Source organism: Melanotaenia boesemani, chromosome 19, assembly GCF_017639745.1.
Source record: "Melanotaenia boesemani isolate fMelBoe1 chromosome 19, fMelBoe1.pri, whole genome shotgun sequence".
NCBI lineage: Eukaryota > Metazoa > Chordata > Actinopteri > Atheriniformes > Melanotaeniidae > Melanotaenia > Melanotaenia boesemani.
This window is the reverse complement of record NC_055700.1, coordinates 16,292,493-16,307,582: the sequence shown is the minus strand read 5'-3', so window position 1 is coordinate 16,307,582 and position 15,090 is coordinate 16,292,493. Positions and strand designations below refer to the sequence as shown.

The following is a 15,090-nucleotide window of genomic DNA, read 5'->3' as shown; positions in this document are numbered from 1 at the left end:
CTGTGCAAGTTGTGTAGCTAAAATTAGGACAGACCTTTGTGTGCTAAGGGGAGATGCACACAATAAAAAAAACTATGAAATATAGACTGTAAGAGGCTTATTGTGTCCTGTCACCAAAAATAAGAGTGCAATCCTTAAGCAAATAATGTCATCAGGGTTAAATTATTCTTATTTGGTTCTTAAAAAATGTTTATTTGACCTAATGACGATTTCGGTTGCTATAACTGTAATACTGATTAGTTATATGAGAGCTATTTGAACTATGTGCCTTATCCAGTAATTAGTGTATTACGTGCTCTATAAGAACATTAACAGTTATTACACGTTTCAAGTGCACATGCAACATTACAATTTTACATTAGAAGTAAAAGCTGTATGTTTAATGCATTACTTAAGAAGCAGAGGAATTGTAAACCAAAAATTATTAAATGCATGCAGTGTTACATACCATCCATCCATCCATTTTCAATTCAGGTTTGTGGGGAAGCCGAAGCTTATTCCAGCAATTTGCGGGCGAAAGGCATGGTACACCCATCACGGGGTCGAAATGCAATATACCAATGTCACAATTCAAGTTGGTGTAATAGTTGAATTTTGAAAGACTAATAAATCGCACTTAGCTCCTGCAGGTGATTGAGGTGCAGTCAGTTTCTGTTTATTTGGGTGCAGAGATATAGTACAATGATTCATAATTATGCACACATTTAATAAATCTAAGGTACTGAAACCGTTGGCTCTATTATTAAAATGTTATTTGAACGGAAACTCGGGAAATTACTGTTGCTTAGAGCAAGTGCTCCACAGTTAGTTAGTTAATTAGTTAGTTTTCGTTTTTTGTTTCTGTTATTGCATCAAAATCTGAACACCCGTGCTTCGCTGACAAATTGCAAACTTAATAGGCATGGTGCACAGAAACTTCACTTCTGTTTCATTTGGCCTGCGCGTCACACACCGGGAAGAACACAATCTGTGACCTCGCGAGATTTTCATGGAAACCGCGCACAACGCTGCCATATGTGTGGTGTGCGCATGCGAAGCAGCTAAAGTTGCCAACTTCCATGTGAAATTTCCTTAATCTATCTCCCTAACGTGAATTGTATATTGGAACCATCTTCATCATGAGTTTACTCGCTAAAATAGCAGAGATTGAAAATGAGGTAAGGTAAAGGTTTGATGACAGGTTCGCTCATTGATTCAGTCTCCTTTTAGCTAACTGCCGTTAGCTGTTGGCGCTAGCAAAAAAAAAATCTACAACCGGGCCTCTATTTACACTTCATATTACTCACCCTTGTGTTCCTGACGCGTTAGTGTATAATAAAAATTGTTTTGTATTCATTTAACTTGTATAGGTATAATGAATTAAACAAGAGAATTGGACGCATGTCAACGTCAAAATGATTTTAGTGAGTGAGTTGGTTGGTTTGGATAACTGCCAGTTAAAAAGCTTATAACCTGACGTTCCTTTAAGACATATATATATATAGTTTTTTTTCTCAGTGTGTGTGTGTGTCTGTGTGTGTTTTCTAAACAGTTCGAGTTTTAAATGTGTTACACTTCTGGTATATGGGATATTTTAAGTATTGGCAAGTACTACAATGGAAAAAATCCGCCGGTCTTACTGTGAGATGGTACTTTCCTTAAATGTTATCTCTGTAATGTTTTATAGCTAAAAGCTGTCGATTGTAAAGCTTTATATTTGTTTTCTGAAATGTTTGCACTCTTTCATATATTATTTGAATGTTGTTTTAAAATAGTGTAAACTTTAAATTTGTTCCTGAAATGTGTTTGTTTATATCTGGACAGTATCCTCTCATTGTCGTTGTGATCAGCATAAGTAGATCATCTGGTCAAGTTGTCAGGCTGTGTCATGCTGCAGCATGTTGTTGTGGGACACAGAGAGAAATTTTGTACCGTTATCACATTTTTGGACTAATCTATAGGACAAGTTTTTCATTTATGATATAATTTGCATTGATTTAAAGGTTCTACAATACACTGAGACGTTGAACTTGATTTAAGGACTTTTCTGAGGAAGTTTTTGCAGTTAGAGATGCAGCGTCAATATAATCAATGAAAACCTCTGAAAAAGGTGATTTGCTCTGAAGATGTGACTCAATTTATTCATCTGGTTCCGGCAGCAGTGGAGGTTTCTATTAGATTTGTTTAATTTCTTTCAGATTGAGAGAAGTGAAGGGGCATTTTGAGACTAGACTCCAGGTTGCTTGCTCTTCTTGGGTTGAGACGGATATGGTGGTTCAGCCATGTCTCCAATACAGAGATTGATTCTTTGCCACTTTCCCAAGTCCTTGAAAGACAGGACAGTGAGAAATGGTTTAACTTCTAATGGGAAGATCCACCTTTTTAGCTCCTATGTAGAGGTTTCAAATGTATCTCAACATTCAGTAAAAAAGCCCATATCTAGGTGTCAGTCTCTTGCAGGGAGATAAATCAGATAGTTTAAGTGTACATTAAATTATATTTTATTACAGGCAATAAAAGCATATACTTTTCACTAATTATTATAAGATATTGCACAGTTAACATGTTTTGCCACTTATTGTAGATGGCCAGGACGCAGAAGAACAAGGCCACAGCTCACCACTTGGGTCTGCTCAAAGCACGTCTTGCCAAACTGAGGAGGGAACTCATCACACCGAAAGGAGGCAGTGGGGGTGGAACAGGAGAAGGTGGGATCATAATACTGCAAATTTAGTTCCCTTAATGCAAATATAAACTTCATTTCTGTCATCTGATAGGAGTTAATGATATATGAAGGTCAATTATGAATCATTAAAACTCTGGTGTCTTATCTCTGAATTTCAGGTTTTGATGTAGCAAAAACTGGTGATGCTCGAGTTGGCTTTATCGGTTTTCCTTCAGTAGGAAAGTCAACACTGCTCAGTAACCTTGCAGGTGTCTACTCTGAGGTTGCTGCTTATGAGTTCACCACACTTACAACAGTACCCGGAGTTATTCGGTATAAAGGTGCCAAAATTCAGGTACAAAAATTAGCTTTTTCTTTCTGTACTAAGAGAACAATGTGTTCACTGTGGTTGACTGTAAGTTGGTTGATGGATTTCTTTGCCTGCATTATTCCTTCATAGCTCCTGGATCTCCCAGGAATCATTGAAGGAGCCAAGGATGGCAAGGGTAGAGGCAGACAGGTCATTGCAGGTACAGATGTGGTCATCAAGGCTCACAAACACATGACAAAATAACAAAAAAGAAAAGCTTGAATTTCTTTTTGCTAAATGAGTAGAACAAAATTAGTGTTAGTACTGAATTAGCTGAATTATTACAAGAAAACTAGAACAAGTTTTATTCTATAGCATATTTCTACAGCATGTAAATAGTGTTTCTCACTAACTGCTTAAACTGCTGTTGCCTTTCCTCCCCATCTCCATTACTTAGTGGCCCGAACCTGCAATCTAATCCTGATAGTGCTCGATGTGCTGAAGCCTCTTGTTCATAAGAAGCTAATAGAGCATGAGCTGGAGGGCTTTGGCATTCGACTTAACAAGCAACCTCCCAACATTGGTTTCAAGAAGAAGGACAAAGGAGGCATCAACTTTACTGCTACAGTATGTCACACTTGTTTAAAAGAAAAAAAAAAGGAAAACTCTGGTAACTTTTACTGCAAAATCAGACTCTGAAATCAATAAGTGCATCCTTAGAGGTTTTGTGTGATGAGATGTTCAGTAAAAATTTTATTAATTACTGCAGATGTTTTAAATGTACAAGAATTCTTCTATATTCTGCGTCTTCTTGACATCATGCCTGTCCTCCCTCTCTCATTAGTGTGCACAAAGTGAGCTTGACGCTGAAACAGTTAAGACCATCTTGGCGGAGTACAAGATCCACAACGCCGACATCACTCTGCGCAGCGACTCCACAGCAGATGACCTCATTGATGTGGTGGAGGGAAATCGGTAAGCTGCTGAAGTGTCAGAGTGGGCCTACGTTAGTCATCCCCCTGTGGGTGGGGCTTGTTGAAATCTGAAATCCCATTGGAACTCCCAGTACACCAATGCAGATATATTTAGAAATGCTGTTATTTTTTTTTTTTACAGTGCACAGTCAAATTAAATTTCTGCTGGCTTTAACCTGTGGGATGGATTGTAATTACTTAATGCAGCACAATATAAAAACAAAACAAATGTATTTCAAAGAATGGAGTAGAGAATGAGTTATGCATTTTAACTCATTGTGGTGCTATTTTGATGAATAAGGACTAGATACACCAAGATTAATTTTAAGTAGTTATAATTCCCATGCACCTGGATAGAAAGAAAGCATTCACAGGGTTGGTTGCAACAATACAAATGCTCATTCTCTTCATAGTAAGAAGATCAATAGGAAATGAGAATGGAATATATACAGACATGGACAAAATTGTTGGTACCCTTAAGTTAATGAAAGAAAATCTCACAATGGCCACAGAAATAACTTGAATCTCACAAAAGTAATAATAAATAAAACTTCTATGAAAGTTAACCAATGAAAGTTAAACATTGCTTTTCAACTATGCTTCAACAGAATTATTTAAAAAAAAAATAAACTCATGAAACAGGCCTGGACAAAAATGATGGTACCCCTAGAAAAGACTGAAAATAATGTGACCAAAGGGACATGTTAATCCAAGGTAGGGCCACTAATTAGCATCACAGATGTTTACAATCTTCTAATCAGTCAGTGGGCCTATATATAAGCTACAGGTAGTCACTGTGCTGTTTGGTGACATGGTGTGTACCACTCTCAATATGGACCAGAGGAAGCAAAGGGAAGAGTTGTCTCAGGAGATTAGAAAGAAAATTATAGACAAGCATGCTAAAGGTAAAGGCTGTAAGACCATCTCCAAGCAGCTTGATGTTCCTGTGACTACAGTTGCACATATTCAGAAATTTAAGATCCTTGGGGCTGTAGCCAACCTCCCTGGACGTGGCCGCAGGAGGAAAATTGATGACAAATCAAAGAGACGGATAATATGATTGGTAACAAAAGAGCCCAGAAAAACTTCTAAAGAGATTAAAGGTGAACTTCAAGCTCAAGAAACATGAGTGTCAGATCGCACCATCCGTCGTTGTTTGAGCCAAAGTGGACTTAATGGGAGACGACCAAGGAGGACACCATTGTTGAAAACAAATAATAAAAAAGCCAGATTGGACTTTGCCAAACTACATGTTGACAAGCCACAAAGCTTCTGGGAGAATGTCCTATGGACAGATGAGACAAAAATGGAACTTTTTGCCAAGGCTCATCGGCTCCATGTTTACAGAAATGAAGCATATCAAGAAAAGAACACTGTCCCTACTGTGAAACATGGAGGAGGCTCTGTTATGTTCTGGAGCTGCTTTGCTGCATCTGGCACAGGGTGCCTTGAATCTGTGCAGGTACAATGAAATCTCAAGACTATCAAGGGATTCTAGAGAGAAATTTGCTGGCCAGTGTCAGAAAGCTTGGTCTCAGTCGCTGGTCATGGGTCTTGCAACAGGACAATGACCCAAAACACAGCTAAAAACACCCAAGAAGGGCTAAGAGGAAAATATTGGACTATTCTAAAGTGGCCTTCTATCAGCCCTGACCGAAATCATATTGAGCATCTTTGGAAGGAGCTGAAACATGGCGTCTGGAAAAGGCTCCCTTCAAACCTGAGACAACTGGAGCAGTTTGCTTATGAGGAGTGGGCCAAAATGCCTGCTGAGAGGGACAGTTACAGGAATCGTTTGATTGCAGTGATTGCCTCAAAAGGTTGTGCAACAAAATATTAAGTTAAGGGTACCATCATTTTTGTTCAGGCCTGTTTCATGAGTTTATTATTTTTTTTTAAATAATTCTGTTGAAGCATAGTTGAAAAACAATATCTGATTTTCATTGTTTAAATTTCATAGAATTTATATTATTACTTTTGTCAGATTCAAGTTATTTCTGTTAACATTGTGAGTTTTTCTTTCATTAACCGAAGGGTACCAACAATTTTGTCCATGTCTGTTTGCTAACATTGAGAAAGGAATATCTGTACCTAATCACTTAAACAGTTTTGTTTTAATTCCCTTAGAATGAGCCATTTATATCTACTAGCCATGTGTCCACATGCATGGCAGCTGCCATATTGGTGCCACCATTTTTACTACGGTGGATCTGAATGGACAAACAACTCTGTGTGTGAAGTGAGAACCCTCTGAGCTTTAAAATTGCAGGACCGGCTCTGTTTGATGGGTGCTACAGCACCATTTGGGATAAGTAACGCCTTAACTGGCACATAGAAGACAGTACATGCATTCACAACTTTGAAAACGTTACCTGTAGTGCAGTCATTGTTGCATCTGAGGCCACTGGATCCAATTACAGATGAAAACTTGTTTGTGTGGAATACTTTTGGCCACCATTTGTTCACAACTGGGCTTGGCATTTGAAGTAAGTTCTATGCCGATCTTTACCACTAGATATTGGTAATTCAAAGGTAGGTAGGGTAGGAGATCCTGGAAAAAAGTTTAGAGCAAGCTGCATTTTTAAAATACACAATTCAAAAGTTCAAACCCCTTTCTTCAGACTTCCCCTCTGAAGCACAAAAACGTGTAATGCTTGTTACCGAAGGTTCTTGAGCGCTGAGCAGCATCGATTCAGATTTCTACTAACACTGCAGTTCGTCCAATTTGTTTTGTCCTCTAACTGGCTGGATAAATGACAACAAAATTCCTAAAACCAATTAATATTCTCCAGAAGTCATAAAGACATAATATTATCTTACCTATCAAGTAGTAGAGCTCTTGCTTGGCTCTCCTTCAGCTTTTTTTTTTTATTGGAAGTAGCCCTCTCCAAAACAGTTTTACTTTTCCAGCTCAATATAGGCACTGTTTCTGCTATAATGTCCCTCACGTTTAAGTGTGTACCGTTCTTTGATGTAGGAAAACATCACCTACTCTACCTTTTAATATTATGCATGAATGAATATGGAGTAAGAAAATAATATTGGTAAATATGCATGTATAAGGCTGCGTAACCACAAACCAGTATATCAACAAGTTCTGTTTTTTGTACTTAGGCAATGCACTGACAAATATTATGCAGTTGGATAATAAATTTAAAACAAAAAATAAAAAAATGCTGACATGGTTGGGATTCACTTGGTACCTTAGCGGGAACGGTCAGTGCAAATATAGACAAGCTGCTGTCATCTGTGTGGCATGAAAGGTTCCTGAGTGGTATGATGAGCTGAACCTCTCAACTGAGTTGAACACCTGTGGGAAATTCTAAACAGATATGTTGGAGAGGGCTCTCCACCACCATCATTACACCAGATGAGGAAATATAGTTTTTTCAATGGTGTTTCATGCCTCTGTTTGAGTTCAGACTTGTACAATCAACCCCATGCTGCCTCCCACCCCCACCCCAAACCTTTTTTGTTTTTTGGTGTTGTTCATTAACATTGGGAAGGAAAGGTTAAAAAAAAAACAAAAAAACTGTGAACTTTTTCAATACAAGTCTCTACTCACTCCACACCTGATTCTGCAGGGGTTGACAATGAGTTACGTAAGCTGCTTTTGCACATGCACTGGAGTCCAGAAATGTTTTGGGGATATTTTGGAGCAGTAGCTTGTTTAAAAATATATATATATTTTTTTAAAAAGGGCTTTGGGTTGGTACTTTTCTAACACATTCACTCCAGACAGATTTTCCACTCGGGCCACTTGTAAAATCTCCAGAACATCAGCAGGTACTGAAATATCAATACACGTCAAATGCAGTCCATTTAAGTTATTGTGTGTGCTGGTCAGATGGTCCTTCAGTGTTGACTTGTGTGATGCTTTTTGGATGTTGTAGCGGAACACCTCAGGTTATAACCAGACCAAGATCTCAAGTGTTCATGTGTAAATACAGCTTTAAAGTTGTCTGCAATGCTTCTGTAAGCCTGTATCTGATGACACTGAATCAACTTGCATAAAGTTACAGCTATAAAATCTTTTATTTTAATTTTTTTTTATTCTGTTAAACTCATTTTACTTTGAACTTAATCAGCCAACAGGGGTAGTCACTGAGCACTAATTGATTCTGTCTCAACAGGGTTTACATTCCCTGTATCTTTGTGCTCAACAAAATCGACCAGATCTCCATTGAGGAGCTGGACGTCATCTACAAGGTCCCCCACTGCGTTCCCATCTCGGCCCACCACCGCTGGAACTTTGATGACCTGCTGGAGAAGATGTGGGACTACCTAAAGCTAGTGCGCATGTAAGGGCTTTTTTTGTTGTTGTTGATTTTTAAGGAGCTGTTAATAAAGACAGCAGGCAGTCAAGAATTAAATGCTTCAGTCAAGGAGCTGATAAAGTAAATGTTTGCATGTTCTTAATCTTAAATTTGACCATGATTATGTCCTGATTTACAGTTACACCAAACCAAAAGGCCAGCTCCCTGATTACACATCTCCTGTTGTTCTTCCTGATGGGCGAACTTCAGTCGAGGATTTCTGCTTAAAGATTCACAAAAACCTCATCAAAGAATTCAAGTAGTAAGTATTGTAGAGTTGGCCTAAAGTTTCCTGCCTTAAAAATGACTTATTTCTCATATCTCTTGTGGGAAATTTTTGCTGAAACCAAGACATTCAAGATGAAAACATGTTCATCTTAGTCAGGAGAATTAGTGCTCTAAACCAACAGACTTTGTCAAGTGACATGCAACTATGTCGGCACAGAAACCAGTTTCAGCTTTAGCTGCTGTTATCCTGGTCTCTTTAACCCCTTTTATATATGGAAAAACAAAAAGATGCAGATGTGCTTTGTTGTATATCACTCATTTGAAAAATGGATCTTTTTTTATTATGCTTTAGAGAAGAGGAATAATGTGAGCTGTTTGGAGATATTTTAAGGAAATGCAATTATGATAAAAGTCAAACAAACTGCAAATTGTGCACTGATTATCAAGAGAAGTGTAATGATTTCCTTTAAATCTAGCATTTTGATACATCCTGAAAAACCAACACAGCAATCAGTTCAAGCAACACTGAAGTAGCAAGAAGAAAGTGAAAATGGAGGACGGAGGTTTTTAAAAAAAATATATATTGAATAACAAGTAAAAGGCTCCCAGTTAACACTGCATAACAGGGATCCTGGAATTTAAGGTGCTTGGCTTTTTAAAAGCACATGAACATCTTGTTGCAGGACATTTTAGCCTCCAGAAGCTCAGCTAATATTTGTAATGCAGCATCTGCTTTGCATCAGTAGAACTGCAAATGGGATTGATGAGGACTGTGCTGCAGCGAGGCGCTCTACATGCAGAGCAGTTTGAAAATTCACACACTAGCCAGGATGCATTTCATGATGTGCTTCACATATGATGCCTGAATGTTCTTCTCACTGTGTGCCTACTATGTCACTCTCATCCTCCCACAGTCTGTTTAAGGTTTTTGCTGCGGAGGTCAGATATAAAATATTTGGGCATTTTAAACATACTGCCTTTGTCTGCGCCTTCCTGGCAAACTTTCAGGAGAGAGAGAGAGAGAGACTGACTCTAACTAGACATGTCGACCAGCTGGAACAGCACGTACTAAATGCTGCAGCTGCAATGAGCAGAAACAGTCGTACATTGTTACAACTAATATTGCCACTAATATTTTTACTCTTCATTGGCTGGGATACAAATGAAAGTACTTGAACTCTTCTTGGTCTGACAAAAAAGAGGATTGAGGCATCCCTCATGTGAAACAGTGCAGTCACTTTAATGACAGACACTACCTGTTTATAATAAGCTATGCCAGTGAAGCACAGCCAAGTTTTTGGTCTCAGATGATCAGTTTCACCAAATGGGTGAACAAAGATAGTAAATCAGTCTGTATATTTAGGCTTCTGAGCTTCAAACGTCCACAAGGGAGTGGATGGGCCAAAAGGCAACATACAATTAGATGGCTTTACCCAAAGGATGTCATTGCATTCTGAAAGTTAGTTTCTAATGGAATCAATAATAAATGACAATTATTTTTTATTCTATAATGTTATATTAGTAATATTAATCTCTCTTGCAGTGCGCTTGTGTGGGGCTCATCTGTAAAACACAACCCTCAAAAGGTGGGCAAGGACCACGTGATGGAAGATGAAGACGTTATCCAGCTGGTCAAAAAATAAAGAGTCTGGCTGCATCTCTGCATGACATGTGCATCACAGAGTTTGATACAGCAGCTCAATAAACCACCAAACATGTCCATTGTAGAGCATCTTTGTCCTGTGGTTTCAGATAGTTTGTTTTAATTTAAAAACAATGATGCAGATGTGTCACATTTAAAAGAGCCCACAGTACTTAACATTATGAAAGTTCATATTGAATATTGGTTAAGGCTTGCATTGAAATAAACTACAATAAAAACATAATGGAATCTCCCTGTGTTCATTGTTGTGCAGCTTTTTGCCTTTTTATGTCCTTTTTTTTCATTATTATTACTACATTATAAAAAGAAATTCAGGTTCTCCAAATCATCATTGGCATGTTATCAATATATGGTTTAACCAGGGATTTTTATTTTATTTTATTTTTAAATCAAGATCATTTATTGTGTCACATTTAGTTCGTGACTAAAGCGTCACAGTAACGTTGCATTGGTGAATGCAAGTAGCAGTGTCACCAAGAACATTTCAGTCTGGTAGAGGCAAAAAAAAAAAAATGAGGGGGGGCTTTCATTTGAAGGCACTATGCAGTCGAGTGATTTATGTGACATTGATGATGAGGGCAGTTATTCAGACCGGTGAGCCACTCTGTCTTTCTGGTGGGGACGGCCACTCAGGTTAATCAGTTCATTCACTCAGATGCAGTCTGGGGTCATCAGATGCCAGCTGTTTGCAACATTCCACAGGGTAAAATAAAGCTTTTTATCAGAGGTGGGTGCACTTCTGGGGGCTTGTATTAGCTGATATGAGTATATACTGGCCCGTGTGCACTGGAGGAGACATTTTGTGTCTGTACAGATGCTAGTTAGTGGTGGCATTGGATGGTGCCAGCACATGCGCAAAAATATAGATTAAAATTATTAAGTCGTACTGATATTGAAGAATAAATACTTTACATTCCCTTTTAATATGCTGAAAGGATGAAAAGTTTGAATTTTGTCAGATTGAATAACCCTTGCATTTGATCTAATTTGGACAAAAGGGGTTCTCAGCCATACACGATATTGTTTTATACACAATACTGCAGCTTTGGGTTATCTGCATTTACTGGAACACAGAAATTACTACAATATCACAGATGTTTTTGTTTTGTTTGTTTTTTTCTGTGAAAAACCTACTGTGGTTAGTAATTTTGTTGCAATGACAAAGTTCTATTCTAAGAAAAAAAAAACATTGCATAAACGTTAAAAATGTTTGCTGCAATATGTAATCAGACATTTGATGGTCAACATGTTCTGTCCTTTACTGGTTTGTCTGCAAAATCTTCAGTCAAACATTCAATGCTTAAAATTCAGTGTTTAAAAGCCAAGGTGCAAGAGAGACAACACTAATGGTTCAGAAATCATTCTACTGGGAGTTTATTTGATGTTATACACAGAAGTTTCTTTTAATCTAAGCAAATAGCTGCTTTTTAGTAAAAGCCGCAGTGGTTGAGGGTAATGCTTTGGCTGTCCAGCAGCAGCAGGATCAACCCCTCCTCAGACGCCGCCTCTTCCCCACCCCCTTTTACCCTGTAAATTATAGCAGCACTTTAGCTAATGAAAGAGTTGAGGACTGGGCACTAATAAAAGCCATTAAGTGAATAAAGCACTTCCCCCTCTAACAAAATTAAAGAATCTACCCATTTAGAGAGGGAGGACTCTGTATTAATATTTATGAAATGCGGAACCAGTGGCCCCTCCAAACTCCCCAACCTGCATCCAATCCCAGACTGACCAAGTCCTCGTTGCCAGTGCACCTATCCCAAGAGAACATCACCAACCCCTCCTAGCTTGAAGGAGGGGCAGGAGATGGGGACTTGAAGGGTGCTGAGGACGCAGTCAGGACAGTCTGTCTCCAGTAGAGCAAGCTGGAAGACCCCAAGACACCACTCAGATCATCCAGTCGCCTTCGCTCTCCTCAGCCGCCTGCATTATACTTCAACTTTGAGGCCATCAGATGGAAAGGTGGGTTTTTTTCATCAAAACCCAAAGAAAAATTGGATGTTGTTAGTAAAATTTAGACTAAGTTAAAATTAATTCTCATATTTAGTGTTTAATGGATCATTTCTTAAGTTGGTTAATATGACTTTTGGTTAGAAAAGAATTTGATGAATTTTTTTCTGATAGATTCTCAACCAGATTTAGAATTATACTAAATTTATAGTTAAAGATAATTTGATGGCAGCTCCTGAAAAGACTTTCTCGAGGTGAGTCTTTTGAAGGAAGGAAAAACTCACAAAAATCAAGGTAAGAAAGCATAATAATGTATCACAATCATTTGTGCATTGAAACCATCCCATCAGCCTCATTGCATCCCAACGAAACATCCTCATTGTTCTGGAAAACTGAGATCTGTTTCATCGCCACCGCCCACCATTTGCACCCAAAGTACTCACAATTTCTATCATTTGGTCTCTACAAATGCAGTTTGCATTTGGTGCACTGAAACACATTTTGGTGTCATTTCATCACACAAAGTGGTACAGTTGCTTGAGCCCTAAGTTGATTATCGCTCCGTGCTTTCTCATTTTAGTAAGATGTCCCTGGGGAGCTGAAAGAGACTCAAGAGAAGGTAACAAGATTGTAAAACCTTTTGGGTAAAGAGCTCTGTTAGCTTGATGGTATCATGACTCTTGACATTGCACTCACTGACAGTTAACACAGTTAGGACTAAAAATGTCAGAAGTGGTTGTGTCTTTAGCTTGAGGAGATAGCTATAATAGTTGAAGTCAGTGGGCCACCAAGGCTCGTTTTGAGTTACTTATTAGCTAAATTCCTGGTTCTGGACTCTATGAGATGTGATGATTTTTAACTAAATCACCCAAACTCTGTTTCCATTGATCACGGGGAAAATGTCCACTGGACTGATGGGGGAGCAGGTTTAATTAAGCCAATGTGTCATAGGCCTGCTTTAAATATTGAAAATGTTGATTACTTTTATGTTTGTCATAAAATGATTAAAAAAATATTTTTTTCTTTTCTTTTTTAAATTTTTATCTTTGTGGTGGAGTTGGGCGAGAAGGGCGAGAGGGTGGGGTTTGTCGCAGTTTGTGCGCATGAAGGGTGTAACCTTTTTTTCCGCAGTGATCATGACCTATGAGTAATCTTTCTTTTTATTATTCTGCAGATATTCTTAACTGCAACTTCTACAAGGCTTCTGTAGACCATTGTCTAATCGAAGGTACATTTTTAAAACAATCTAATCACGAACCACCGTCACATACCTTTTTGGCTTTCCTTTTAAATTTTGACATTGTGGATGCTAATGAACTATCCTTCATGAAAACCCAGAAAATAGTTTGACAATGTTGTGTCTTTTTCAGGGTTTTTGAGAGTTAATTATTCTCTAAAATGGACTGATATCAAATGCCATGGTTTGTTCCCTTAACTTAACATCTACATATACAGTTAGTCAATAAGTGCTTGTGTTGTTTGGATGCCGTATGCCAAGTTGGACCTGTGTGATCTCTGTTATCTTTTTTGTTTCTTTTCTTTTTTTTTTTATTATCTTTGCCCAGGACCCCATTGTGCTTGATCTAACCATGCAGTGCATCCTCTGTCCATGGTTGTGCCAAGCACCCTGGAGGCTTGTGAGCACTATCTGCATTTTATTATCAACTGCCAGACTTCTTTTGTGGTTTGTTTGTTTAAGGAAACCCATATTTCTAATGTTAGGTTTTACATTTTCTTAAATATAATAATGTAAATGAACATTACAGCAGGACAAAAAATGAGAGAAACAGAAACAACTCTTGCGTACTCAAGAAGCATTCATTTCATATTAACTGTAATCCATGTTGTTTTATCTCATGGTGTCCTAAAAGATGGAGTATAACCAATAAATAAAATCTCTGAACCCTATGTGTTTTATTAAGAACTCCTTTTTTTGTTTTGTTGAATAAAGACTGAAAAAAATGGGTGGAGGGGTGGGGTGTGGGACGTTGTAAGGGTTCATGGTATTAATATAGATAAAACTGTCATTTTCTACAAGCTGTGTGGTCAAAATATGTCCAATATATGGAGCAAATCAATTACAATAAGTGCTCAGTGGCTTTTAACTCCATTAATTTCAGAAAGTAGAGGTCATATATTAAAACAATGTGTCTTCTGTTTGGTCTCTGGTGGCGTCACAGACCTATAAATCAACTTAGACACTGCTGTACTGGTGCATACATGTCTAAATGCTTCAGCCGTGGTTCATATTCCTGAAATTATATTGAGATAATATTCCTGTGGAGCTTATCTGCTTATTTTAAATTCAGTACACAATGCCTCATTAATTGTATGCTCTGAAACAATAAATTTCACATGTAAAACCTGGCCCACTTTTCTTTATGTTTGGTTTTTTTCCACCAAACACTTGTGCACTGTGGATCTTGGATGACACACACACGTTTAAATGTAATTATGAGCATCGATGAAACAGCAGCCTGAAAATAATACCTGTAAGCGTGAGTGGGCTTGACTGTGGACAAATATTTATCCATGCATTTCAGATAAGTTTGACATTTATATATAGTCACAATCTTTTTTTCATAATAGTTTTTCTCTTAATTGTACCTTCCATCTTAAAATGTTTATTATTTCAAGTACATTTGATCCATTTCTGTAGCTTGTCGGGTAGAACAGCACTGAGAACATTAACGACTCAACTGTCTTCCTAAACCACGGCACTGAGAGAGAAGGACCATGAACTGAAGCTCCTACTTCAGCCATTATGACATTAAATTGTGGTTTTATTGATTTTATTTTCTGCTTTCAGTGTCCGACTTGTCAAAATGTCAAAAACTGCAGTAGAATTAGAAGTGCAGACAACAAGGCACACACATCAGTTCAGATTACGTCTCTCACAACAAAACCATGGTCAGTGATTTCTGTACATCTCCTGGTTTCAGGCAGATGTACGGATCAGCGTGGACATCTGCATAATTTATTTTCACACTAGATAAAAATAAATT

At 38.0% G+C, this 15,090-nt stretch overlaps 1 protein-coding gene across 1 annotated transcript; it reads left to right on the top strand.

The window, feature by feature from the left end:
- The first annotated feature begins 990 nt into the window (after nucleotides 1-990).
- Nucleotides 991-10,358, top strand: drg1 (developmentally regulated GTP binding protein 1). The gene is made up of 9 exons (XM_041970720.1): nucleotides 991-1,157; nucleotides 2,564-2,687; nucleotides 2,824-2,999; nucleotides 3,105-3,174; nucleotides 3,412-3,581; nucleotides 3,799-3,929; nucleotides 8,062-8,229; nucleotides 8,384-8,506; nucleotides 10,016-10,358. Exons 1-9 carry the CDS (start codon nucleotides 1,119-1,121, stop codon nucleotides 10,113-10,115), a joined length of 1,101 nt encoding a protein of 366 aa, XP_041826654.1. The 5' UTR covers nucleotides 991-1,118; the 3' UTR covers nucleotides 10,116-10,358.
- The last annotated feature ends 4,732 nt before the right edge of the window (nucleotides 10,359-15,090 follow it).

What these genes read in the sequence shown, in the direction of transcription:
- drg1 (XM_041970720.1), top strand. Translation starts at nt 1,119, where the DNA reads ATGAGTTTACTCGCTAAAATAGCAGAGATTGAAAATGAG. An exon ending in TGGGGGTGGAACAGGAGAAG is followed by an intron (nt 2,688 to 2,823) that starts GTGGGATCATAA and finishes TCTGAATTTCAG; the next exon opens with GTTTTGATGTAGCAAAAACT. An exon ending in TACCTAAAGCTAGTGCGCAT is followed by an intron (nt 8,230 to 8,383) that starts GTAAGGGCTTTT and finishes CCTGATTTACAG; the next exon opens with TTACACCAAACCAAAAGGCC.